The sequence below is a fragment of the Prionailurus bengalensis genome, chromosome D1, assembly GCF_016509475.1.
Source record: "Prionailurus bengalensis isolate Pbe53 chromosome D1, Fcat_Pben_1.1_paternal_pri, whole genome shotgun sequence".
In the NCBI taxonomy this organism is placed as follows: Eukaryota; Metazoa; Chordata; class Mammalia; order Carnivora; family Felidae; genus Prionailurus; species Prionailurus bengalensis.
In genome coordinates, this window is record NC_057346.1 from 115489123 (window position 1) to 115511094 (window position 21972).

The 21972-nt window shown below is 67.0% G+C and overlaps 4 protein-coding genes and 1 long non-coding RNA gene across 8 annotated transcripts; 2 read left to right on the forward strand and 3 right to left on the reverse strand.

Annotated features, from left to right (window-relative positions):
* Nucleotides 1-42: 42 nt before the first annotated feature.
* On the forward strand, nucleotides 43-1679 carry POLR2L (RNA polymerase II, I and III subunit L). Its single transcript, XM_043582088.1, has 2 exons — nucleotides 43-230; nucleotides 1398-1679. The coding sequence occupies exons 1-2, from the start codon at nucleotides 136-138 to the stop codon at nucleotides 1504-1506; spliced, it is 204 nt and encodes a 67-aa protein (XP_043438023.1). The 5' UTR covers nucleotides 43-135; the 3' UTR covers nucleotides 1507-1679.
* Nucleotides 1680-2899: 1220 nt separating this feature from the next.
* On the reverse strand, nucleotides 2900-6673 carry CD151 (CD151 molecule (Raph blood group)). The gene is made up of 8 exons (XM_043582081.1): nucleotides 6560-6673; nucleotides 5605-5686; nucleotides 5304-5495; nucleotides 4898-4972; nucleotides 4334-4438; nucleotides 4068-4226; nucleotides 3865-3951; nucleotides 2900-3776 (listed from the first exon to the last, which is right to left on the reverse strand). The coding sequence occupies exons 2-8, from the start codon at nucleotides 5683-5685 to the stop codon at nucleotides 3717-3719; spliced, it is 759 nt and encodes a 252-aa protein (XP_043438016.1). The 5' UTR covers nucleotide 5686; nucleotides 6560-6673; the 3' UTR covers nucleotides 2900-3716.
* Nucleotides 6674-7931: 1258 nt separating this feature from the next.
* On the reverse strand, nucleotides 7932-14364 carry CRACR2B (calcium release activated channel regulator 2B). Of its 4 annotated transcripts, none has more exons than XM_043582077.1 (10): nucleotides 12950-13227; nucleotides 11923-12114; nucleotides 11734-11845; nucleotides 11087-11261; nucleotides 10638-10784; nucleotides 10437-10527; nucleotides 10194-10286; nucleotides 9796-9962; nucleotides 9475-9546; nucleotides 7932-8141 (listed from the first exon to the last, which is right to left on the reverse strand). In XM_043582077.1, the coding sequence occupies exons 1-10, from the start codon at nucleotides 13061-13063 to the stop codon at nucleotides 8039-8041; spliced, it is 1266 nt and encodes a 421-aa protein (XP_043438012.1). In that variant the 5' UTR covers nucleotides 13064-13227; the 3' UTR covers nucleotides 7932-8038. The 4 variants fall into 4 exon arrangements, with proteins under 4 accessions (XP_043438012.1, XP_043438013.1, XP_043438014.1 ...); XM_043582078.1 differs by lacking the exons at nucleotides 7932-8141; nucleotides 12950-13227 and adding exons at nucleotides 8798-9239; nucleotides 14191-14364; XM_043582079.1 differs by lacking the exons at nucleotides 7932-8141; nucleotides 12950-13227 and adding exons at nucleotides 8798-9239; nucleotides 13405-13561.
* Nucleotides 11162-15183, forward strand: LOC122484157. The gene is made up of 2 exons (XR_006297548.1): nucleotides 11162-11277; nucleotides 11617-15183. It is a non-coding gene; the product is annotated as an uncharacterized LOC122484157 (long non-coding RNA).
* Nucleotides 14866-20172, reverse strand: PNPLA2 (patatin like phospholipase domain containing 2). Its single transcript, XM_043582072.1, has 9 exons — nucleotides 19848-20172; nucleotides 17894-18126; nucleotides 17740-17805; nucleotides 17180-17389; nucleotides 16862-16922; nucleotides 16575-16751; nucleotides 16330-16462; nucleotides 15991-16113; nucleotides 14866-15897 (listed from the first exon to the last, which is right to left on the reverse strand). The coding sequence occupies exons 1-9, from the start codon at nucleotides 20032-20034 to the stop codon at nucleotides 15627-15629; spliced, it is 1461 nt and encodes a 486-aa protein (XP_043438007.1). The 5' UTR covers nucleotides 20035-20172; the 3' UTR covers nucleotides 14866-15626.
* Nucleotides 20173-21972: the final 1800 nt, after the last annotated feature.

Consider the following 21972-nt stretch of genomic DNA (forward strand, 5'->3'; position numbering starts at 1 on the left):
CCGGCGGGGCGGACTGGGGGGCGGCTGGGGGCGGGGCTGGGCTCCCCCCCGGCGATGGACGCGCCCTAAGCGGGGCTGGCTCCGCGGCGGAAGCGCGGCGAGATCAGACCGTGCGAGCGCTGAGCTGCCGCCGCCATGATCATACCCGTGCGCTGCTTCACCTGCGGGAAGATCGTCGGCAACAAGTGGGAGGCCTACCTGGGGCTGCTGCAGGCCGAGTACACCGAGGGGTGAGGCGCCGGGCCGGGTGGGGGCGTGGGGAACGGGGGTCGAGGGGTCCCGGCCTGCGGGACTGAAGGGCGGGGGGTGGGGCTCTGGGGTCGAGGGGTCCCGATCTGTGACGCGTGCGGACAGGGGCGGAGGACGAGGTCAGGGGTCCCGGTCTGCGGGTGGGCTGCTGCTAGGCGCGGGGGCGAGGGAACGGCGGGACGGGGTCCCGGGTCCTGGCAGGGTGGGAGCGGGCATTTGTGTCAACATAGGTGACTCTTCGGGAGCTTTCATCCCTAGGCTCTCTCCCAACCCTGCTCCACTGATGTGTTCTCACTGGAGCCTTGCCACCGCCCCCACCCCCCACCCCCTCCTTGCAGTTCGGGGAGAGGAGGGGAGTTGGGTATCAAGCCGCCGGTATCTTGGGGACTTCTAGGTATCCCCTGGCAAGTCATGGCACCTAAGTCGTCAGCTTCCTCCCTGTCCTCCTGCTCTCTCTCCTCTCTCTGCCGTTAGACCCACCCCCGTGTCTTGGCCAAACCATTTGCCCCTTGGGGATATAGAACAAGCTTCCTGGCCACATAGCCATGTGTATCACGCTGTGCTGGGCGGCGGAGGCTCTTTTTTGGCTTTGCTCCTTAACACTGCAGTTACCACCACAATATTGTCTGAATCCCTGTTGCCACTACAGTCTGACTCTTGGCTCCTGTGTGGACAGTCCCCTGTCCTGACCACATTCAAACCCCCTGGGGCCTGGGGTTCGAATGTTTTGGATGAATGCGGAGGCCCGGGATGGGCTGAGTGCTCATGCTGGGTACTAATGAGTCTGTTCCAATGTCCAGAGTGTGTGAGTGAGTGGCTGGTAGCCTGCACAGGACCCCCTTGCAAGCACACCACCATCAGGGACCTCCCAACCTGGCCTGCTCTGTCCCAACCTGCCACCTCCGGAGCAGTGTTCAGAGTGGCTGGGGCTCAGTCCCTGGCAAAATTGACAACTCTAACTGGCTTGACAAATGAGACAGAGACGGGGGGTGGGGCGGTGCTCCTGGAGTCTCCCTCCCTGACTTGTGGAGCCGAGCTGGAACCATCCCACGGCAGCCGAGTGTGGCTTGCCCGAGCCTGGGCAGGGCCCTCCATCTGCCCGGAAGAGCCTGGATGAACGGAGCACGGCCTGCTGTCCTTGCCCACAGGGACGCTCTGGATGCACTTGGCCTGAAGCGCTACTGCTGCCGTCGCATGCTGCTGGCCCATGTGGACCTGATCGAGAAGCTGCTCAATTATGCACCTCTGGAGAAGTGAGGGCGCTGGAGCCCACCTGCCCGCTGTGCTCACCAGGGGCCGGCAGAGTCTTGCCCAGCGTTCCTCCCTGTGAAGTGTGGATAGCCTGGAGCATGCCCGTGCATTGCCTGCGGGTGTGTGTCTTCCAGTCTGGAAGGAACCGTCCAGTAAAGGTCTTTGCAGAACAACAAAAAGGTCCTAACGGTTGGCCTGGTTTTGTGGGACTCCCTTGTCTCATGCCTGAAGCTGCTTAGGGCTGGACATGGCCCTCACTGCCCAGGGGGAGGAAGAGCCGTTCAAATGACAGCCATTCAGCCTGGGGGTGGGGGGTTCCTGGAGTGTGGGCTCTCACAGCCCAACAAAGTCACAGACGGCCAACAGCACTTGGGTTAGGGGGCCAGGGGACACTGGCGTCCCCGCCCCCATGTTCTGGGTGCTCCTTAGACCTAGTACAGAAATTCCCCAAAACCCCTCCCAGGATCTCAACAACCAGATTTCCTGGGCCCTGAATAGAGTGCCTGCTGTGTCTCAGTTGCCCATCCAGAGGGTCTTGCTGCCAGAAGCTTCTAGGCACCAGCCAAGCCCAGCAGGCTCCTTCCCTTGGCCATGTTCCTGCAGGGGGAGGGCCCAGCCTCCACTGCCACCCTTGAGACCCTCACAGCAGCTTTAGGGTGGGCCTAGGAGGTTCTGCTGGGTGTCAGAGCCGGTCAAGCTCCCAGGGCCCTGGGCACTAGCATTTAATCCTGTGGCCCCACCGAACAGCTGTCTTCCGGGGACTTCCGTCCTGTTCCAGCTCAGGCTGAGGCTTAGAGCCCGCAGCCATCACCCTGGACGGGAGTCGGCAAACCCTGGTGCCCTCCGGCAGGCGGAAGGCAGGAGCCTGTGGCTAAGAGAAACAGAGGCAACTTTCTCTGGCACCTTCTTCAGGGCCAGCCCCACTGCCCAGATGTCTGACATGGGGTCCTCTGAGAACCAGTAAACACACCTGTGGCAGGAAGGTAGGGTCTGCCCAGGGGAGACGGCCTAAGCCTTGGCTTCTGTTGCCAGTTCACGTCCTGCCAAAGCTCAGGCCTCCTTCCTCATTCCTGAGCCCACACCCCCTTTCCTAATCCCTACGTGAGCCAGAAGGGGGTTTAGAAACCAGCGTTCGAGGCCTCTGTTGCCTCTATGAGGCTCTGGCCACACCACCGTTCTTCCGTCCCAGAACCGGCAAGGTTCTGCAAGCAGCCTGTGCTCAGCTGTCTGCCATTGGCCTCTCGGCCCTGGAGTCCCATCAGTCCTTGGCTCCCACGTGGCTGCCTGGGACCACCAGGATGCGCCCTCCTGGCCCCTTGTGGGACTGGGTTCTGTCCCCCTTGTTGGGGAGAAGGCCCTGAGGACCAGAACCAGGTCTGTCGCTCACAGAGTAAGCCCACTCAGTCCACAAACTTTTATTGAGTGCCTGTCACATGGCAGCAGCAGTTCTAGGCATTTGTGATACAGCAGTGAGTGAACCCACAACCCCCTGCTTCTGCCAAGGGGAGGTGATCGTGAACAAGTGAGCTTGTGGCCTTTCAGTGGGGGGAGTGGTGGGGAATCCAAGCAGGGGCTCGGGCAGCAGAGGCCTGACTGGGAGGGCAGATACAGGACCTGCAGGACAGGACCAGGCTCATTTGGCTTTCCTGAGCGGGGCTGGGGGGTGGGAGGGGTGGCAGGGGTGGCGGTAGGCAACCCAGCGGCAGGTGCATCTGGGACTCTTTGCCTGCGGCTGTCCCCACCCGGCAATGCCCTGACCACCATGCAGAGGTGTGTCCAGGGGTCTAGGAGCACCCTGGGGGGGCCAGCCCCTTTCTGCCCAGTTCACCCCAAACCAGCCCCTCTGGCGGAGCACAGGCATGGGGGGTGGCCCCCCCTCCCAGGGCCCCAGCCCCACAGGAGAAGCAGAGAGGGACTTGACTGTCAGAACCCAGTGTCCCCACACCAGGCAGAGTATTCCTCCCTCCCCGCAGCCGGAGGGCCCCGCCTCAGTCCTCTGGTCTGGAGAGAAAGGCACTTGAAGCTCCCTCTGAGGGAGGGGGTCCCCAGAGGTCACGGTGGCGGCACAGGGGTGCACACGTGAGAACGCCACCTCCCTGGCAGAGCGGGGAGAGGGTACGGAGCAGCGTCCTGGGACTCTGGCCCTGGGGCCATCAGTAGTGTCAGCTCAGTAGTCAGGCGGCAAAGCTGCGGCACTCGCGGGGCGCCCGGCAGGGTCAGTAGTGCTCCAGCTTCAGGCTCTTGTACAGGCAGCACGTGAAGATCATGCCGAAGAGCTGCGGGACAGAGCCGGGGTGAGCAGGGCAAGGCCACCAGCCGCCCGTGTCCCCTGCACCCGTGGGGGCCTGCCCGCCCCCCCCGAACCTGCACACAGGCGATGCCAACGCCCACTGCCCCGATGATCCTCAGGTGCTCCTGGATGAAGGTCTCCAGCTTGGTGATGCAGCCACCCTGGCGGGGGAGGGGGAGGGTGTCAAAGGTGGGCGAGTCCGGCCCCTCGGGTGGGCCCCCAGCACCCGGGGCTGCCGCGGCTCCTCAGCCCTTCACCAGGGAGCCCAGGCACCTACCTCCACCTTGTAGATGTTGGAGGCATGGTCCCGCTGCCCGCACCCGGTCACCACGGTCTTGCAGCAGCTGTCGGGAACCACGCGTCCACCCGCCTGGCCGGAGCGGATCCACTCGCTGTCCCTCCAGTCATGGGAGTTGTTGCTGCCACAGCAGCGGAACTGCAGTGGCAACGCGGCCTGGGCTGAGCCCCTGGGGCAGGGACTCCCTCAGGGGCCCAGGCGGGCCCGCAGGGGTGTGCGCACCCACCCCCGTGGTGCCCACATACCTCCTGCTGCAGCTTGTCCACCGCACTGGTCACACCCTCGTGTCCTGGCTGGTGGTACCGCTTGGTCATGGTGTCCTTCAGGTGTTCCTTGAGCTCTGTGTTCAGCTGGGGGTGAGGGGACAGCTTCAGCAGAACAATCCAAGACCCTCCAAGCTGGGGCACGTGGAGGCAGGGACAGACCGGGGGCAGGTGGGGGAGGGTCTCCAAGCAGAGCTAGGGCCAGATGCTGGCTGGGGAGGGGCTGGGCTGGGCTGGACAAGTGTCCCACGTGGCCGTGGACAGGGTTGAGGACAGGGAGGGAGCTCCAGGTCCCATGGACACCTTCCTCCCTGCACGAGCCCCCAAGTGGGCCTGTTGGGCACTACAGGCAAGTTGTCCATCCGCACTGTGAGCCCCTACCCCACAGGGGCCTCCGGAACATGGGGGAGGGGGAGCGTGTGTCCTTCCAAGCGTGTGTGCCTGTCTCACACGTGCCCATCTGTGCCCTTGCACGGGCGCGTTTCCGCGTGTGTGTCTGTGTCCCCACGTGTGTGCGTCCCCGTGTGGCCTGTCTAGGCCCCTCACCTGCTGGTAGTAGATGTAGGCCAGGATGCCAGCGATGACCTCCAGCAGAAAGATGAGGAGGAGAAGGATGAAGTACTGGGGGGCGGGGGGGGCGGGGACAGTTAGCTGGGGTTGGACGCAGACACCCCTGTTCCGTGAGGACCCCTGGCGCCCAGGCATGACAGAGCAGAGCCCCCAACCTCAGATCCCAACTGGCCACAGAGGGCTCATGGCAGTGGGTGGGTGCTGGCACTCCCTGACAGTTCCCCTCGGCTGGCCGAGCTGGGATGCAGGGATGCCCCCCGCCCCTGGCACAGGTGAGCACCACAGAGGCTGTCCTGCGGCGTCACATTCGACCCCCACCATTCCCTTTCTCACCGGGGCCCCAGAGCCCCCCCCCGCCCCAGCAGCCCAGTGCCCTGCTAACCAGGCGCAGCAGGTTCCGCCGTTCCTTGAAGGTAGCGCAGCAGCCCAGAACACCGGTCACCATGACAACAACGCCAGCCACCACCAGGATGTAGGCTGTGGCCAGGTAGGTGCCCGAGGCCAGCAAGCTGATGTAGTCACTCTTGAGGGCCAGCGTCCAGATGCCCACCGCCATGACGGCCAGACCAGCCAGCTGTGGGCAGCGCACACTGGTCGGCACGCCCGCCCCTGGGCCAGGGTTCCCCTTAAGGACCAGGAATGGGAGCAGCGGAGGCCAGCGGGAGGGGGTGCCCACTCCTCACCCAGAAGCAGCAGTTGAAGACGAAGAGCAGGTACTTGAGGCAGACGGTGCCACACGTGGTCTTCTCGTTGAACTCCCCCATCCTGGGGCCAAGAGGCCAGGGGAGGTCAGTAGGAGGGGACACAGGCACCCAGGCCAGCCCCTGGCTGAAGCCAAGCCCACCACTGGCCCCGAGTGAAGGTCCTGGCAACGCATCCGTGAGAACCTGGACGCTTCCTGGAGGGGCAGTTCGGGAGCCCCCTTCCCACCCCCCACCCCCCACCGCAGCCAGGGCGGATGTCTAGTGCCCACAGCCAAGCTGAAGGCCGAAGGGCCTGGCTCCCCTGACCAGAGCCCAGGGCACCAGGGGGCCATGAAGGGTTCCAACCGTCACCGGCTGACTCACCCCTGCTGGCAGCCGGGGTCAGAAGCCCCAGCAGGTACCTCAGGGTGAGCTCATGCAGGCCCCGCCCGCCTCCCCACACACACACACACAGCATTCCCCGGGCTCCACATCACAGGCCGGCAGGCTGGCAGGCACCTACAGGCTGCTGGGGGGAGGAGGAGGCCACTCACAGATGGACCGACCTGCCCCTTACCAGCCCCATGGCCTCAGGGAAGCCCCTCAGGTGTCTGTTAAAAGCCAGGCCTGCCTTCCTCCCCACCAGGGTGAGAACAGGCGGTTCTGGGCATGCGGAGCCCGCAGAAACCCATCCCCCAGACCTGGGGGTACTTCCTCTGCTGGTCCTCTCTGCTGGAAAGGGGGCGGTCCCGCCAGCCCCAGCAAGATGTGAAGCTACAGGAGCTCCCGAGTGGCACCCCAGGGACCCCTTCCCTGCTCTCCTGTGGGGTGTCCGCACTGGGGTGGGGGGAGAGGGCCCTGGGGCACAGATGGCAGCTGAGTGCCCCAGGCTACGTTTCCAGACTACACAGCACCACTCGGAGCCGAACTTTCACCTGCCCCACCCCGCGCTCACCTGGTTGGCTAGTGAGGACGGATCCTCTCTGAGACAGGTGGACGGAAGTTCCCTAGGAGGCTCCACTGGGAGGGCAGGGACAGGTCACCGGTCTGGCCCACGCTGGATCAGCAAGGGCCTGTCACCCGTCCTTGCAGCCGCCCCTGGCAGTGGCTCTGACCAGCTGGGTTTCCAGAGCAGGCAGGGAGGGGAGAGGCCAGGCCCGGTATTTTGGTCTGTGCTTGGGCGGGGCAGGGCGGAAAACATTTCTGCATAGTGTGATCCGGGGAGGGACCACCCGCCTTCTCCAAGCACCCCGCCCCGGGGCCTTCCTGCCAGACCCGCCACCGTCCCTTAGGCCACCAAGCAGCGGTCCCTTCGGCCTCGGAAGGGAAAAACAAAACCAAACCAGACGCAGACCCCTTGGTTGGAGCTGGGCTTACGGGAACCTCACGTGCCCGCAGGCTGCCCCTGGGCCCGTGGTGAGGTCCCAGCCTTCTGAGGAGGCTGATTCTCCCGACACAGGTCCGGCCCCCACGCGCCGGCGGCGGGCGGAGGAGGGGCCCCTCTTTCCGGGAGTGCCTGGCGGATGTGAGCCCCCTGGGAAGGCGCCGGCCAGAAATAGTTCCCGCGGCCCGGGACCGAGCCGCCCCGCCCTGGCCCCTGCAACTCAGCCGGGCCCGCCGCGGCCCGCGGCCCACGCCCCAAGCAGGGCAGCCCCGCACTCGGCGCCAGCCAGGCCCGAGGAGGAGTCCCCGCCCGGGCGAGCCCGCGGCGCGCCCACCCGCACCCCGGCGGAGGGACGGGCACCGGTGTCCAGAGACAATGACTAGGATGCTCGGGTGGGGTCGTAGGGGCCGCCAGGCCCGTGCGAAGGCCCAGGAGGCGCCCGGCCCCGGGCGCCCACTCCGTCCCGCTCCGGAAAGGGCCGGGAGGGGACTGCTGCCGGCCGGCGGGACCAGGCCTCCCGGCGCCCGCAGCCGGGCCTCCGGGGCCGGGCCGCGCAGGGTCCCGGGACACTCGGCCCCTCCCGGCCCGCCCAGCCAGGCGGCGCACTCACCGGCCACGCGTCGGAGTCCGGGCGCGGGGGGGTGGGGGCGGCGGCTCGGAGCGCGGAGACTGCGCGGCGGGTCGCGGGCCCGGGAGTGAGACGCGCCCCGCCCCCGGCCTGCAGGCCCCGCCCCCGGCGGCAGACACAGGGCAGGTCTCGGCAGTGCTCCGCGAGGGCGGGCGGCGGGGAAGCCCGTCGGTGCGGGCGCTGGGGTCCGCCCGCGACTGCGGAGGCGGGCGTGCTGCACCCGGGGGCGCCCGCAGCCCAGCCGGGGCTCACGCCCTCGGGAGGCCGAGGAGCTGGGCTGGGGGCGGTGGAGGCGGCGGCCAGGCCAGCAGGCCCTCCTCCAGGCCCAGGCCCGTTCTCTCCCCACAACGCGGGGCCACCCGGAGGCTTGCAGGGCCGGCGGAACAGATGCTGGCTTGGTGGGGTAGGGTCTGGGGGTGCGGTCAGATGCAGGAGTGCGGTTGCTCTAGGTGCAGTATGGAGGACAGCCTGGAGTGGAGGCCTGGGGTCCCTGCCAGGAACAGTCCAGTCTGGAAGGCATTGGTCCTGGGAGGGGTGGAAAGGGGTGGGGTAGACAGGGCCGAGCCTTCTGACCTGCTGGGTTGGGAAACCCGCAGTGGGAGTACGAAGGGGAGGGGACTCCCAACCCACCAGGCTCATTCCCAGACCCAGGCAGGGTGGATCAGATTCTGCAGTCATTTGGAAGCTCTCCATGGATAGTGGTCCCCAGCTCCTTGCCCATGGTTCACGGTCTGGCCAGCAGCTCCCCACTTCCAGGGAGGCGGCAGGGCGGGGTGGGGTGATGGGGGAGGTGGAGGAGGGACGGGCATGGGAAGCGGCCGCAGGACTGTCCCAGGAGGTCCCACTCAGGACTGGCTCAACTCCAGTGGGCTGAGCTGGTCCACCTGGGGCTGTGTGAGGACGGGTATGGGGAGGGGATTGTCAACTGGGGCCGGGAGCGGGCCCAGACAATGGGCCTCGGTCCCCTGGTTCCCACAGAGGGCCCCACGGGGCTTCAGCTTGAATGGACAGTGAGGGCTTGAAAGCATGACCAGAGACAGGCAGGAACATCCACAACCCCAGCACCTCAGGACATGTGCCACACGTGTACTGTCCAGTTGCCTTGAGAGTACCATGGATACCTCGTGTGCGTACCAGGGAAATGCTGGGACGCACATACACATAGGCTGAGAAGGTCACAGTGCAGTCAACGGACTTTATTAGGAAGAGGGAGTTTTTCTGCTGGTCAGAGATGGATTTGATGGGATGGGACAGGATGAGGCCCCGCAGGGGGGCACGTGAGACTCCGACCCGCCCCACCACTCCCTGGGTAGCTCCTTCATGTCTGCATGCAGGCAGGCCTGCAGTGCCCGGAGCAGAGCCCGAATGCTGGATGGGCCATGACGCCTCGCCTTCGAGGGGCGGCCTCTCCGAGGGATGCCCAGTGAGTCTCTGGGGGATGGTCAGCGGGCACTGGGAAGGTGGCCAGAGCCACATCTTGGGGGGCGAGCCCAGCTGCAGCAGCAGCAACAGCAGCAGGTGGGGCCCGGCATGCGAGCCATGGCCAGAGCTTTCCTTCGACCGCTGGCTAACCGCTTGGCCTCGCAGGCATCCCTCTCATCCCGTAGCCTCGCATTCAGCTCCCTGGGGAAGGGGAGTCCAAGGGCTCTGAGAGGCGGCATTCCTGGGGCAAGGGGGGAATGCGGGCTCTGCTGTCCCTCAGACGGGGTGCCTGGCTGCGGATGCCCCCGAGGGATGGGGGACAGACATGAGGACGCACTGCCTCCCAACAGGATGAGGCCGTGGTCGGGAACGTTTGAGAGCTAGGATACCCCAAACTGTGTGGGGCCCCTCCCCTCCGGCCTGCGCCTGACCGCACCTGAGGAGTCCCAGTTGCCGCAGGAGGCTGAGCTTCTCCTTTTGCATGTTCCTCGACACAGCGACCACATCTCTGCAAGAGAGAGGTGGTGACCTGGGTGCCGGGAGGCTCCTCGGCGCGCCCCACGACCCTGACCCACGCAGACCCTGAGGGCTGGGCCGGGCCGGGACGGGGGATGGGGATGGGAGTGGCCCGGACCCGAGCCCCCAAAGCTATTCCCGCCCCGCCTCGCCCGCCGGCCGCAGCCCCTCCCCGGGCCCGCCCCTGATGGTCCGCCTCCCTCCCCCCCCCCCCCCCCCCCCCCCCCCGCTTCCCAGGCACCGTAGGGCTTGCTCCTGGCGGCTCCGCAAGTCGCCCTCCAGCCTGTGGAGCTGCTCCTGCGTCCCCTCCAGCTGCGTTCGTAGCGCCTCGTTGGCTAGCCACAGCTGGGCGTTCTGCGCCTGCACCTCCAGCTGCTCGCTGGCCCGGGCCTGCAGCTGCTGTTCCAGCTGCGGGATGTGGGCGGGGGGTGGGGGGGCAGTGCAAGCTGGGGAGGACCCCTCCACCTCTTCTTCGGGGTGCTGCGCTTGCCCCTGACTCCCAGTAATTCTAGGGTCGGGGACACTGAGGCACCGGGACCTCAAGTGTACCAGAGAGTGCACGGGTGACGGCGGGGATAGGGCCCCGCGCTGGGTCTGTCAGCACCCCAACCCTGCAGGGGCGGGTGGGGGGCCACTCACCTCCCGCTGCCGCAGGCCTGCCCGCTCCAGCTCCTGCTCGCGGTCCTGCAGCTCCAGCTCCAGGAGGCCTGTGCGCTCCTCCCGGGGGAGGTCCTGGGATGTGCGGGGAGCTCCTGAGCCCAGGCGGGCAGGGGAGGGGCCCGCGCCGGGGGAGGGGCCGGGTGGAGCCAATTTGAGGGGGCGGGGCCATGAGACTAGCGCGTCTGGGATTGGGCCGGGGCGGGGGCGGGGCTTTGGGCCCACCTGACTCCGGAGACGCTGGCGCTGCTCGCGAAGCTGCTGCTCCGTCTCCTCGTACAGACACCGCACCTCCCTCTGGTGCTCGCTTTCCCGCCTTCGAGGACGGAGGCGGGGGGGGACTGCTGTTTGAGCCCGCCGGCACCACAGACCCCAGTCTCGCCTCTACCGCCTCCCGAGCCCAGCCTCCCAGGCCCCACTCCTCACCGCCGCAGCGCCTGCTCCAGGCCGTCCCGCTCTCGGGCTGCCTCCTCCAGGCAGGCCGACGCGCGCACCAGAACGTCCTCGAAGGAGCCCAGCAGCTCGGGTCGCTCGCGCTGCAATCGGGTCCAGAATGTCCGCACCGCTCGCTGCCTGCAGGGGGAGGACAGGGGCTGAGGCTGAAGCTGGGGCTCCCTGACCCCATCCCTAAGGGTAAGCCGTCTGGAGACACCTGCAGCCCTGGATAGACCAGCCGCGTTCGCCTCCTGAAATGCAAATTTTGCGGGAAATCACGCTCAGCCCCTCCCAGGTGTCACAGCTGACGGAGAACGACTGGGCCCGTCTCAGCCTAGGGACCCCGGCCTGGAACAGACACGCGGGCAGTGTGGACAGGCAGCATGCAGAGGGGGAGGCAGCAGAGGAGGGAACTGGGGGCCGAGTCAGCGCCAACTCACTCGCCCAGGACTGGGGCCACCCCCAGCTGCTCCAGCGCTTCCCGGAATCTCTCCTCCTCCTCTTCTTCCAGGGAGCCCCCAGTGCCCTGCACATCTGACCAGCCCGACTCGAAGGTTTCCTCTGGAGCCTGGGAGGGCGGTGTGCTCTGGGCTGACTCCACCCCCACAAACTTCCCTGTGGGCATGGGAAGGTAAGATTATCAAAGCTGTAGGTTAGCACCCTGGCTCAGCCGCCACTCACCACCCCCCACCACACACACACACACACACACACACACACACACACACATCCTGTCCTTATTCTGAGCCCAGTTTCCTGTTTTTCTTTCCTTATCCTGGTCAGACTCGTGGCTTAGGAATGGGAGGTGACAGCCGGGCCAGAACGGGGCAAGCCTGGCACCGGGCCCCACCTGGGTTTGGCACGGATGGGAGGGGGTCGGGCAGCAGGAGGGGCAGCTCCATACATCGCCTGGCTGTGGGGGGACTTCCTCAGGGGCCTGTGTGCACTGACACCAGTGTGTGTTCCGCAGGGACACGACGGAGAGTCACAGGCTGCCATCTGTGTCTGCTGTGGGCTCCAGAGCCACATGTGCCACCAGAGGGTCTCTGGGCAGCGGGGTGGGGCGGGGCAGGGGGGCTCTGCTCACCCAGGCCGAGGCAGAACTCCCAAGCAGTGAGGAAGCCGGTGCCGGCCTGATCCAGGCTCTCGAACACAGCCTCTAGCTGCTCCGGTGTGAGGGGCACGTCGTTCTGCAGGCCCTAGCCAGGCAAGGGTGGCAGGGCTGAGTAGCCGAGGTCGCCCCCGGCTGGGCAGCCTCTTGGGACTGGGGATTCACCTGCAGGTCATGCCGTGTGAGGAAGCCCTTGGCGTCTTTGTCACACAGCAGAAACAGCTCCTGGGCCTGCTCCAGCGTCTCTGCCCGTGGCCTCCCGGAGCCCCCTTCTTCCTCTCCCTCCTCCTGCCGGTCCTCCCCGGCCCCGGGCTTCCCGGGCCTGGCCATGGGAGTGGGGGTCTCGGCCATCACGTGCTGCAAAAGCCAAGGGAGAGTCAGGGCCTAAGCAGAAATGAGAAGGGAGAAGGGAAGGCAGAGAGGCTGTGGGTGAGGGCTAAGCTGGGGTGCTGGGGTCCCGGAGTGAGCAGCGGGGCCTCCTTCCACCAGGCGGGAAGGCGGGAGAAGGCTCCACAGAGGTCCAGAGAGGAAGGTAGCTGGGGGCAGAACCGTGCTGCAGACAGGGGTATCGTGGGTGGGGTGGGGCAGGCTCACGGCCTGTGGAGGCTGCCTGGGGGGGGGGGGGCCGGTTCAGGAGAGGACCTGGGGGAGGGGCAACCGCCGTGGGGTGGCCAGGAGTGGTGAGGGTGGGGAGGCAGCTACAGGAGAAACTTGTGATGCAAAATAAGGAGGTAGGGGCTCCGGGGCGGCTGAGGGGAGAGAGCTTGGGCGCCTGACTGGCCAGCGAGGGGAGGAGCCGAGCAGGCCCTGAAGGTGGGCACCTGGAGACCTGGCTGACCGGGCAGGCCAGCTGGAGCGTTCAGACAGTCCCGGCCGGGTCCTAGCCCCCGAGTCTGGGCCTCAGCGCCCTCGGCCTCCGGGCGGCCGGCAGGCGGCGTCTGCTCCTGCCCTTCTGCCGCCGCCCCTCCCTCCGGGCCCCGGGCCCCAAGGGGTGCGGGTGCAGGGTCTCAGCCTGGAGCACCGGTGACTTCCACTGGCCTTGTCGGGAACGCGCCAGATTCTAGGCTTGATGGCCCTCCCCCTGGCACGAGGCCCTTCTGCTCCGCCAGACTTGCCCCCTCCGGGTCGCTGCAACCTCCTCAGCGGCCCCCCCCCACCCCCGCATGGCGCTCCGCCCCCTAATCAGACCCACCTGTGGTCCCCCCGGGCGCCCAGGCCCCGGATTTCCCAAAGCTAACCCCCAGCCTGGGGGATTCTGGGGTCCTCTCCCCTCCGTCCGGGACCCTAATTTTCCCTCCGCGCCCATACTCCAGGAGCGGCAGGAGGGCGCAGTGTCCAAAGAGGGCAGGTGTGAGGAAGGGCGGGAGGAGGCGGTCGGGGGACCGGAGTCGTCTCCCCCCGCACGCCGTCGCCTCACCCCTGCGGGAGCGCCACCCCCACCGGCGGCCCGCGGGCTCCCCGGGGCCAGAGGTCCATCCCAGCCGGAAGCTGCGCGGCGCCGGGCCGGGCGAGCGGGGCCCACTGGCCGGCCGGGTCCCGCCAACCGCCGCGCGCACCGCCGCTCGGCCCTCCAGGGCACCGGAGGGTCGGCGCGTCCCTCGGCGACCGCAGGGTGGGGCGCGGCGGCGGGACCCGCGAGGCGCCTACCTGCGAGCTGCGCCGCCGCACCTGCCGCGAGGCCCCGCGGCTCCTCCGGGAAGGCGGCGGCGCGCGGGGGGCGCGGGCGCGGAGCGGCTGCTGCTGCCCCGCGGGAAACGGAGACCCCGGCGTGGGCGGCCCCGGGCGGAGCCGCCGCCGCCACTGTCGCCGTGTCTCCGCCTCTCCGCGCGGCCCCGGCCGCCTACTCCTTGCCCGGCCCCCGCGTGCGGCCCCCCGCCGCCCCCCGCGTCTGTCCCGGCAGAGCTGAGTTCACGTCGGGGCGGAGATGACCCCGGTGGCTTGGGGACCCCTCCTGAGCAGGGCCGAGGCGAGGAGGGTGGGGCTGTCCCGAGGATCCCGATTTAAGGCGCCAAAAAGTGTGTGCAGGACCAAGCCGGGCAGGAGGCAGAGCAAGGTATTTTCAACGGTCATCGCCAGGAGTGGGGGCGGGCACTCTGCCTATGCTTCCCCAGTTGTGGTCTTTCCCGTGGTTCAACAGTTAGCAGGGAATATATTACAAAATGGTGCGTGCATCCGCTGCCTCGGCGTAAGGCGTGTACAAGTGGGGTGGGGGCACAAAGGAGCCCCCACCCCCGCCCACCGCGGCCTGCCCCCAAGCTGTCCTTTTGGGTCACAGCCTTGACTCGGGTTCCCCTTGCTTCCCCTTGCGGGCGAGCTGGGAGACGGAGCTGGGCGGGACTCGCACCTGACCTTCCTGCAGGGGGAGAGACCCCATTCTCTTGCCGAAGGCCCCCCCCACCCCAGCCCCAGCCCCAGCCCAGCCCCTGAACCCACCTGGGAGGTGGTCGGGGGTCTGGAGGCCTCTGCTCCTGCAGGGGCCTGGGATCCTGCTTAACTAGAACAGGTTGGGCCTACGGGACGGGACGGGAACTGGAGAGCGAGCGGGGGGCGGCTCCCGGCACCGGGGACCTGCCCGGCCGGCTCTCCCAGTCGTGCAGTCCCTACCGTTATTGTTGGCCGGGGCCTGCCAGCGCCCAAGAGCTCCGGACAGCCAGCCAACCACCCGGCTCTGCTCCAGTGCCCCTCCCCCATGGGCCCTTTTTGGTCACCAGGAAGGGCTGGCTGCACCCCCTCAGACTGGCCAGGGCAGAGGACGCCTTCAGGAAACCATGTCCCACAGAACAAGGTCCAGCCTCCTCTGGGTCAGACCTCACCCTGCCTGACGTTCCAGACCCGACCTACATATCTGCAGGGGTCATAGGGGTGTGGTGGGAGGGGGACACGCGATGGAGAATGTGTGTGCACTGGCCGGTGAGGTTTGCCTTGATAAGGGGAGGCCCAGCGCCCTGCGAAGAGCCTTGTGCCACATGCCCACAGTGGGGCAGGCCCCGCCCGTGGCTCCCAGGTCCCCAGGCCTCAGCTTGGGAACCTCACCCTCCACCGCCCTCCCAGTCTGAGGTCAGCCCCACACCACCTGTGTCACCATGGAGTGGAGATGCGGACACCACCTTTGGTAAGCATTTCTCAGTTTTTATTTAGTGAGGATCTTGGTCCCGGCATTTCCGCTGGCCCTTGGAAAGCTGTGCCCAAGGGTCGGACAGCACACCTCCGGGCAAAGTGAGGCAAACACAGCAGTCCCAGGCGGAGAAGTGGGCTAGAACCCGGGCCCACCAGGGCCTTTAGGGGAAGGCCTCAGGCCCGGAATGCCAGGCTGGAGGACAGTAGGGCCCCTGTGGCCCGGGAGTCACACGCAGTGAGAGAGGCGGGCCGAGCTGTGGCATTTATTATATCTGCTTTGGCGAAAATAAATAATTCTTCACAAACGTTTTTCTCTGGCAAAACTTGCCGAATGAGGGAGGCGCAGGTGCAAAGCTCTAGGGAGTAATACTGCATGGACTGGGGGACGCTGGGCTGGGCTGGGCTGGGGGGGGTGGGGGGGGTGTAGCCCAGCCCTCCTCCCCAGCCCTGGGGCAGGGCCTGAGGGGGAGATAAAGGCACAGGTGAGGGGAGGGGTACTCGCTACCCCTCTTTCTTCAGCGCAGCAACAGAGTGGTCGGTGGAGGGGTCGACAGCAAGTCCCCTTCTAGCAGCTGTGAGGGGCCCCCTGTCCTGACTCCTGCGCTGGTCATGGAGAGAGGCCCAGGAGGGGGGATCTCAGCCCGCCCCAGGGCCCCCACCTCACGGGGCAGGGAAGCTGGGGGACCCAGCCCTCAGCACCGGGACCCCAGGGGGCTGGGGAAGGGCGGAGCAGGGTGGGGTGGGGGGAACACTCAGCAAGGGGGCGAGCCGGGTGGGAGCTGTGGGGGCGCAGGGGCAGGACTGGCGGGGGCGCGCATGCGCAGGGCATCGGGTGGGAAGGCCACGTTAGTGCAGAAAAGGCCCAGGAGCAGCTGGCGCTGGCACTCCTCCCACTTGGCCAGCGCGTCCCCTAGCGAGAGGCTGGTGCGCATCCAGCTGGGCAGTGCCTCGCTGTAGGTGGCACAGGACAGCTGCACAGACGGCAGTGACTGGGCGCGGCGCAGCTCCACCTGCTCCGACAGCCTGCAGGTGGGGAGGGATGGAGGGCGGGAGGGCTTTAGAGGCGGCCCCTGGGGCTTCAGGCCTGGGGGAGACACAACAGTGAGGGGGGCTCACCTGGACGGCAGGTGGCTTCCCAGCTTCCTCTTGGCACGCATCACCAGGTACTGGCAGATGCTGCCTGTCTGCTCCTTCATCCACCGGATGTCCTCAGGGACGTCAGGCAGCCATTCCAGCAAGCTGGGCGGGGACGGGAGGCGTGGCCTCAGGGCCCATGGCTCCTCCCCCTCCCCCACGCCCACCCCACCCCGGCCTGCGCCCCAGCTTCTGGGACCCCGGACCCGGCATCTCTGCCGCATCCCCCCGCCAGCGGCCTTCTCCCCACGGTGTCCACCACTCACGGATGACGAAGTCTGGTCCCCCACGGTCCCCGCCCAAGCCCCCTACTCCCCTCACCGGATGGTGAAGGACACAGCGCTCTCCAGCGGCAGAGTGTAAGGCACCATCATGGCTGTGGCCAGACGCACAGGCAGCATGTTGGAGAAGGCGGTCAGCAGGTCCTTGGGCTCTATGCAGGCCTCCAGCAGGGCTGGGGGTGGGCGCAGGAGGGACGGTGACCAGCAGCCGGGGAAGCAGGCCCTCCCCGCTCCTCTGCTCCCCACCAGCCAGGGACCCCCATCCCCCACGCCAGCTGCACACACCCTCATTGAGCCTCGCAGGCAGATGTTCCAGGATGTGGTCCTCCAGGGGTGGCTGCAAGGGGCCCTCCGCTAGGGCCCTCTCTGTGGCCCCCTGGGCCTCCTCCACATCCTCATCCTCGGGGGCACGGGGGCGGGCCGGGGGCAGCGCCAGCAGGGGGTTGGGCCTGTTCAGGAGGCCTGGGTGGGGACCCCCCAGACAGGTGATCAGCACAGGAGCAGGGGCAAAGGCGAGGAGCCACCACGTCCGCCCACCGCACCCACGCCTGCTCCAGGGGGCACCCACGCACCGTTGCGCCTCAGAAAACGCAGCCCGTCCCTGTAACCCTGCTTGCACATCTCCCGCAGCACCTAAGGCAGGGGGACGATGAATAGGAGCGGGGAGGCACCAGGAGAGAGCCGGGGTGCCCTGCTCCGCCCTCTGGAGCCCCCACAGCCCCTTCCTTCCGCCAAGGTGACAGGGATCCGGGCTGCTGGATGGGGGGCCTCAATGGAGAGTCTGTGCAGCGCCCACCTCTGCCTGGTCCCTCAGGAGAGGCCTTGCGGCAGCTCGCTCCCCTGGCACTGGGCCGGGACAGGCTCAGCGGGCCCCCTGGCGAAGGGCTCACCGTGGGCTCGGGCGGGAACAGGGCCTTGGACAGGCGGTAGAGATTGCGCAGGTTGAACTGGATGCTGGTGTTGGTGAACCGGAGCTCGTGGATGTTGGTGGAGCTGTCCTGTGGGCAGATGTCACTCTCTCCCGAAAAGGGGGACACGGTGATGGTGTTCTTGAGCTCGTAAAGTGGCAGGTTGTCTGAGATGCCGCCATCAACATAGCGCTGCGGGACACACGGCCACACAGGGAGAGGCCTGAGGACTGAGCTGGCTAACCCACTGGGCCACCTCGGGCCCCACCCCGTGGCTATTTCCTTCGAGCCTTTCACCCACTGGGCACTGGCCACGGGCTGCCGAACAGATGGCCAGACCTTGGGGGAGGGGCAGAGACAGCCACAGGAAGTATGCATCTCCAGGGGGCCCGCCTGGCTCTTGAGTAACGTGGAAGTGAGGCAACAGGCTGGGGGGGGGGGGGGGAGGCACCGCTGCCTTTCCTCCTCCCCACTGCCTCGTCCCACCGCCTGCCCAGGGAACAACTCTGGTCGCCCAGGAAAGGTGCCCCGGGGATACTCACTACGCCCTGGAGGGCCGGAGGGATGAGGCCGCAGTACACAGGGATGAAGGTACTGCAGACGTTGGCCTGTGGGGCAGGGACAGAGAGGGCATGGTGAGCAGGGACCCTGAGCTCCTACGGTGCCCGACGCGGGATGCGGCCCACCACGGCCCACCTGGATGAGCTCGTCCTTGGAGCCGAAGTGGGATATAATGACGTTCTCGCCATCAGAGACGCGGGTCAGGGAGATGCCCAGACGCCCGCTGGCGCGCTCATGGCTGTCAGCAGGCAGGGTCTTCAGCAGGCAGCCACGGATGGTCTTTACCAGGTTGAAGGAGGGGTGCAGTGGACCCAGGAACCGCTTCCGGGCCTCCTTAGACACCTCGATGATGTTGGCACCTGCCTCGCCTGGGTGAGCAGGGCCAACAGTCAGGGCTTGCCACCACCCCATGGTTCCATGCCCAGAGCCACAGCGCGCACAGCCACGGCACCGCCATCTACCCTGGAGAACTCCCAGTATCCATCACGAGGCCCGGCCCGTGACGGGGACTCTTGCTTCCTGCCCCCAGAGAGACAGAGGTAGGCTACCACCCCTGGAGGGCAGACAGCTGGGGCCAAGGCCTTCCCTCTGCCCAGTATTTCCCAACTGCTTGCCCCGATCCATGAGTCACTGGGCCTGACCTGGCGTGGCCCCCGGCCTGTGAAGGGGGGGTGGGGGGGAGGCAGAGGCTCAACCCTGACCAGCCTTAGCCTTCACACACTTGGCCGGACCCAGGGAGTCCCGCACAGGCCCGTGGGCATGGGATTGGAAGGAGCGGGGTCCCACTGCCCCTGAGAAAGCTCCCCCAACACTCTTCTTGGACAGAGCCCGCCACGCTGTGGAGACTGTAGCTGCCCAAGACCGCTCCTGAAAAAGAGGCTCCTTGGGGGTAGGGGGGGTGTCCTGGGAGCCACCTCCACAGCAGTAAGCCAGGTGTGGCCTGAGGCCAGCACGCAGGTAGACAGACGCTGGCTGGAAGGCCTCGAGAGGGCGGGGCAGGGCCCCCGGGGCCCAAGGATGGGGAGCTGTGCTCTACCCCAGCCCCTCAGGGCAAAGGTCACTGGAAGGGGCAGCGGAGAGCCCCGAACAGGCTCCTGCTGGGCAGGGCATTCAAGGACCTGTTGACCCTTCTGTCACCCTGGCTGCCCTAGGAGCCGGGGGCTGGGCACCTCTCCCAGGACTCCTGAAGTACTCAGTGTGCCGTAAACAGCACTTGACGCGCCTGCCTGAAGTGCCTGCGAGCAGAGAAGGCCGTCCCGGTGCACACCCACCTCTGCACCGCCGCTGGAGGGGCTGGGGGGCCCGGAAACACCCCTCACCCCAGGAGAGTGCGTTGGCCACACCGGGGAACCCAGGCCCTCAGTGGGCTGCGGGCAACGAGGGAGAGGGCGGGGAAGAGTTTGCCTTGCCCAGGCCCTACCGGCCAAGTTCCTCCTCCAGATGCCCTGGGAGGCACCAGGCTACGGTACCCAAAGACTCTTCAGAGGCCACCCCATACAGGGCCCCAGGAACAGCGTAGCCCCAGGACACAGTGACCTGGGCCACGGCCGGGCTACCGGGGCCCCTCCCCCGACTCTCACGGTCCCGCCCACGAGTTACTTTCTCTTTCCAATGAAATACCTTCTGCTGCACCTGTCCGTCCTCCAGCCTTTGCGCCCTGAAAAGGCCAGAGCCTCGGCCCCAGAGGCGCGCGTGGCCCCACCCCAATCCCTGGGCACCTCGATGCAAAACAAACCAGGCCCCGCCCCCGGGCCGGCGCCCGAGCTCGGACCTTCCCCCCGGGTCCTGGGCGCGGGCAAAAGACCCCTCCCCACCCGACCCGCGCCCCTGCCAGCTTCCCAGAGCGGACGGGCCGGGGCGGGGCGGGGCGGGGGACGCTCTACCCTCTGGAAGAACATCCGCCCGGCCTCCGCTCACCCCGGCAGGACCCCCGCCGGATCCCGGCCCCGTCCCCTCACCCAGGCAGGCCCCCTGTCCCGTCCGCTTACCTGGCAGGCCCCCTGTCCGGCCCCCTCGTTCAGGCAGGCCCCCTGTCCCGCCCCCTCGCCCAGGCAGGACCCCGCGCCGGATCCCCGCCCCGCCCCCTCACCCAGGCAGGCGCCGGTGACCAGCGCCGTGGCGGTGAGCGCCCCGGCCGAGGCGCCGTAGATGTGCGTGGCGTTGGCCACCAGGAAGGGCGCGTGCTCGCGGAGGCAGGAGGCCACGCCGATGTGGTAGACGCCCAGGAAGCCGCAGCCCGCGAACGAGATGTTCCACGTCGCCTCCTTGGGGAACATCGCTGCGGCCCTCCGGGCTCCGGGGCTCGCTGCGCGCCGCGCGCTCCCGCTCGTTCCGGGGCCGGGCCGGGCCCGCGGTCGCTCTAGCTCGGGTCCCCGCCTGCGGAGGCGGAGACGCTGTGCCTGGCGGTGGCGGAGGCGGTGTTTTTAGTGGGGGCGGGCGGGGGCGGGGCCAGCACGCGCCGCCCAATCGGAGCGCGCGGGGAACGGCCGCGCCCGCCGGGGGCCTTGGGGCCCCGCCCCCGGGCCCGAGACCCAGTGCCCGGCCTCGCCGGGAAGCTGGAGGGAACACACAGTGGCCCAGGGGTGTAGGGAGGGGGAGCGCAGGCCTGGGGCGCGCGGAGTCTGGGGGCCCGAGAGCCTCGTACAAATCCGGAGACTTGCGAGGGGCAGTCACCGCCTCGCTCCTGAGGGGCCCACCTACAACACCCACTCGGGACACTGAGGAGCTTGCCCCAGGGCAGGGACCCCAGGACTCATCCACAGACTAACTCATAAGTATCTAGGGCTGGAGGCGAATCACACACAACTCCCAGAGCTAACACTAGTGCTATAGACCTCAACCTGACGCCCAGGCCCTAGCCGCCCGCGGGGGCGGCCCCTCCATAGCTAGGAGCTAACCAGGGTTCTACGTTGGTAAGAGTCAGGCCCTCCCCTCCCCTCCCCCCCCCCCCTGCTAATTGCCCCAGCAGGTGGAGCACTCCTGTGATGTCACCCTCACACCCTTCCGCATTTTTCTCCTGGAGTGTAGGGCAGGCATAGTCTGGCTTGGATCCAGGAGCCAGCCCTGCACCTCACCCCACCTTCCAGACAAGGGGCTGGTCTGTGCTGGGGTGGTGGGATGCCTCTGCCTCCTCAGCAACACCCACACCCTAGGCAGAAGCCGGTGCCAGGGCTATGGAGGTCTGGGCTGCGGCTCAGGACTGCACCCCCCACCCCCTTCAGGCCCAGGCTGAGAAGCCAGAGCAGGGCTTCCCCAGGACGGGACCATCTGGGTCATGCTGTCCATCCCTCAGCCTCTGTGCTCTCAGCCACCCATACTTGGCACCAACGGTGTGTCTGACAGAGGGACTGCACAGGATAGAGCAGTGGAGCAGGGTCAGTCCAGACCCAGCCCTATTTGAGGGGCGGGGGAGACATTGTTTACATAAGTTCAAAATGAGGACTGATGGGGGACCGGGAGCGGAGGGCACAGGACTGCCTAGGCTGTGGGACAGCATGCACAAAGGGGTGGGGAGGGGAGCCCAGACCCGGGTATTGGAAGAGAGGAAAACAGGAGATATTTAATGGAATTTGACTTAGACCAGTTGACCTTCTCTTGCACATGGGGACCCTAACCCCCAAGTGCCTTGGATGGATGTACAGTGCAGAGACTATGGCCCCAGCAGGATGATCAAGGCCCCTTCTGACTGAGACCTTGGGGAAGCTGCTGGAAGCGGCCGGGGGCAGGAGGTATGGTACAGTGGGGATGAAGCACACCCCAAAGCTGGCCTGGAAAGCCCAGGGGTTCACCAGGGTGACCACCAAGAGGTGCAGGCTGAGCCAGGGACCTGCTCCAAGGACAAGCCAGGGTCCAGGCCCTTCCTGCTTCTGAGGGACTGTGGGGCCTTGAAGGGTGGCCCTGCCCCAGTGCCGGGAGACCTCTGCCCCCATTTCCACATCAGAGTTGCACTGTTTTGGATACACATCCCTCTCTCCAGGCCCCTGGGACTGTCTGCTCTGGAGCCAGGAACATAGCAACACTTCCAGGAACCCTGGCTGGGGGTGGGAGGTGGCCCCCCTCCCTCCCAGTGTGGATGAAAACCCTGGTGTTTGCTGTGTAATCACATAAAAAAAATATTTTGAGAGAGGGCACATGTGAGCACGTGGGGAAGAAGGCAGGGGAAGAATCCCAAGACGTGGGGCTGGATCCCAGGAACTGTGAGATCATGATCGGAG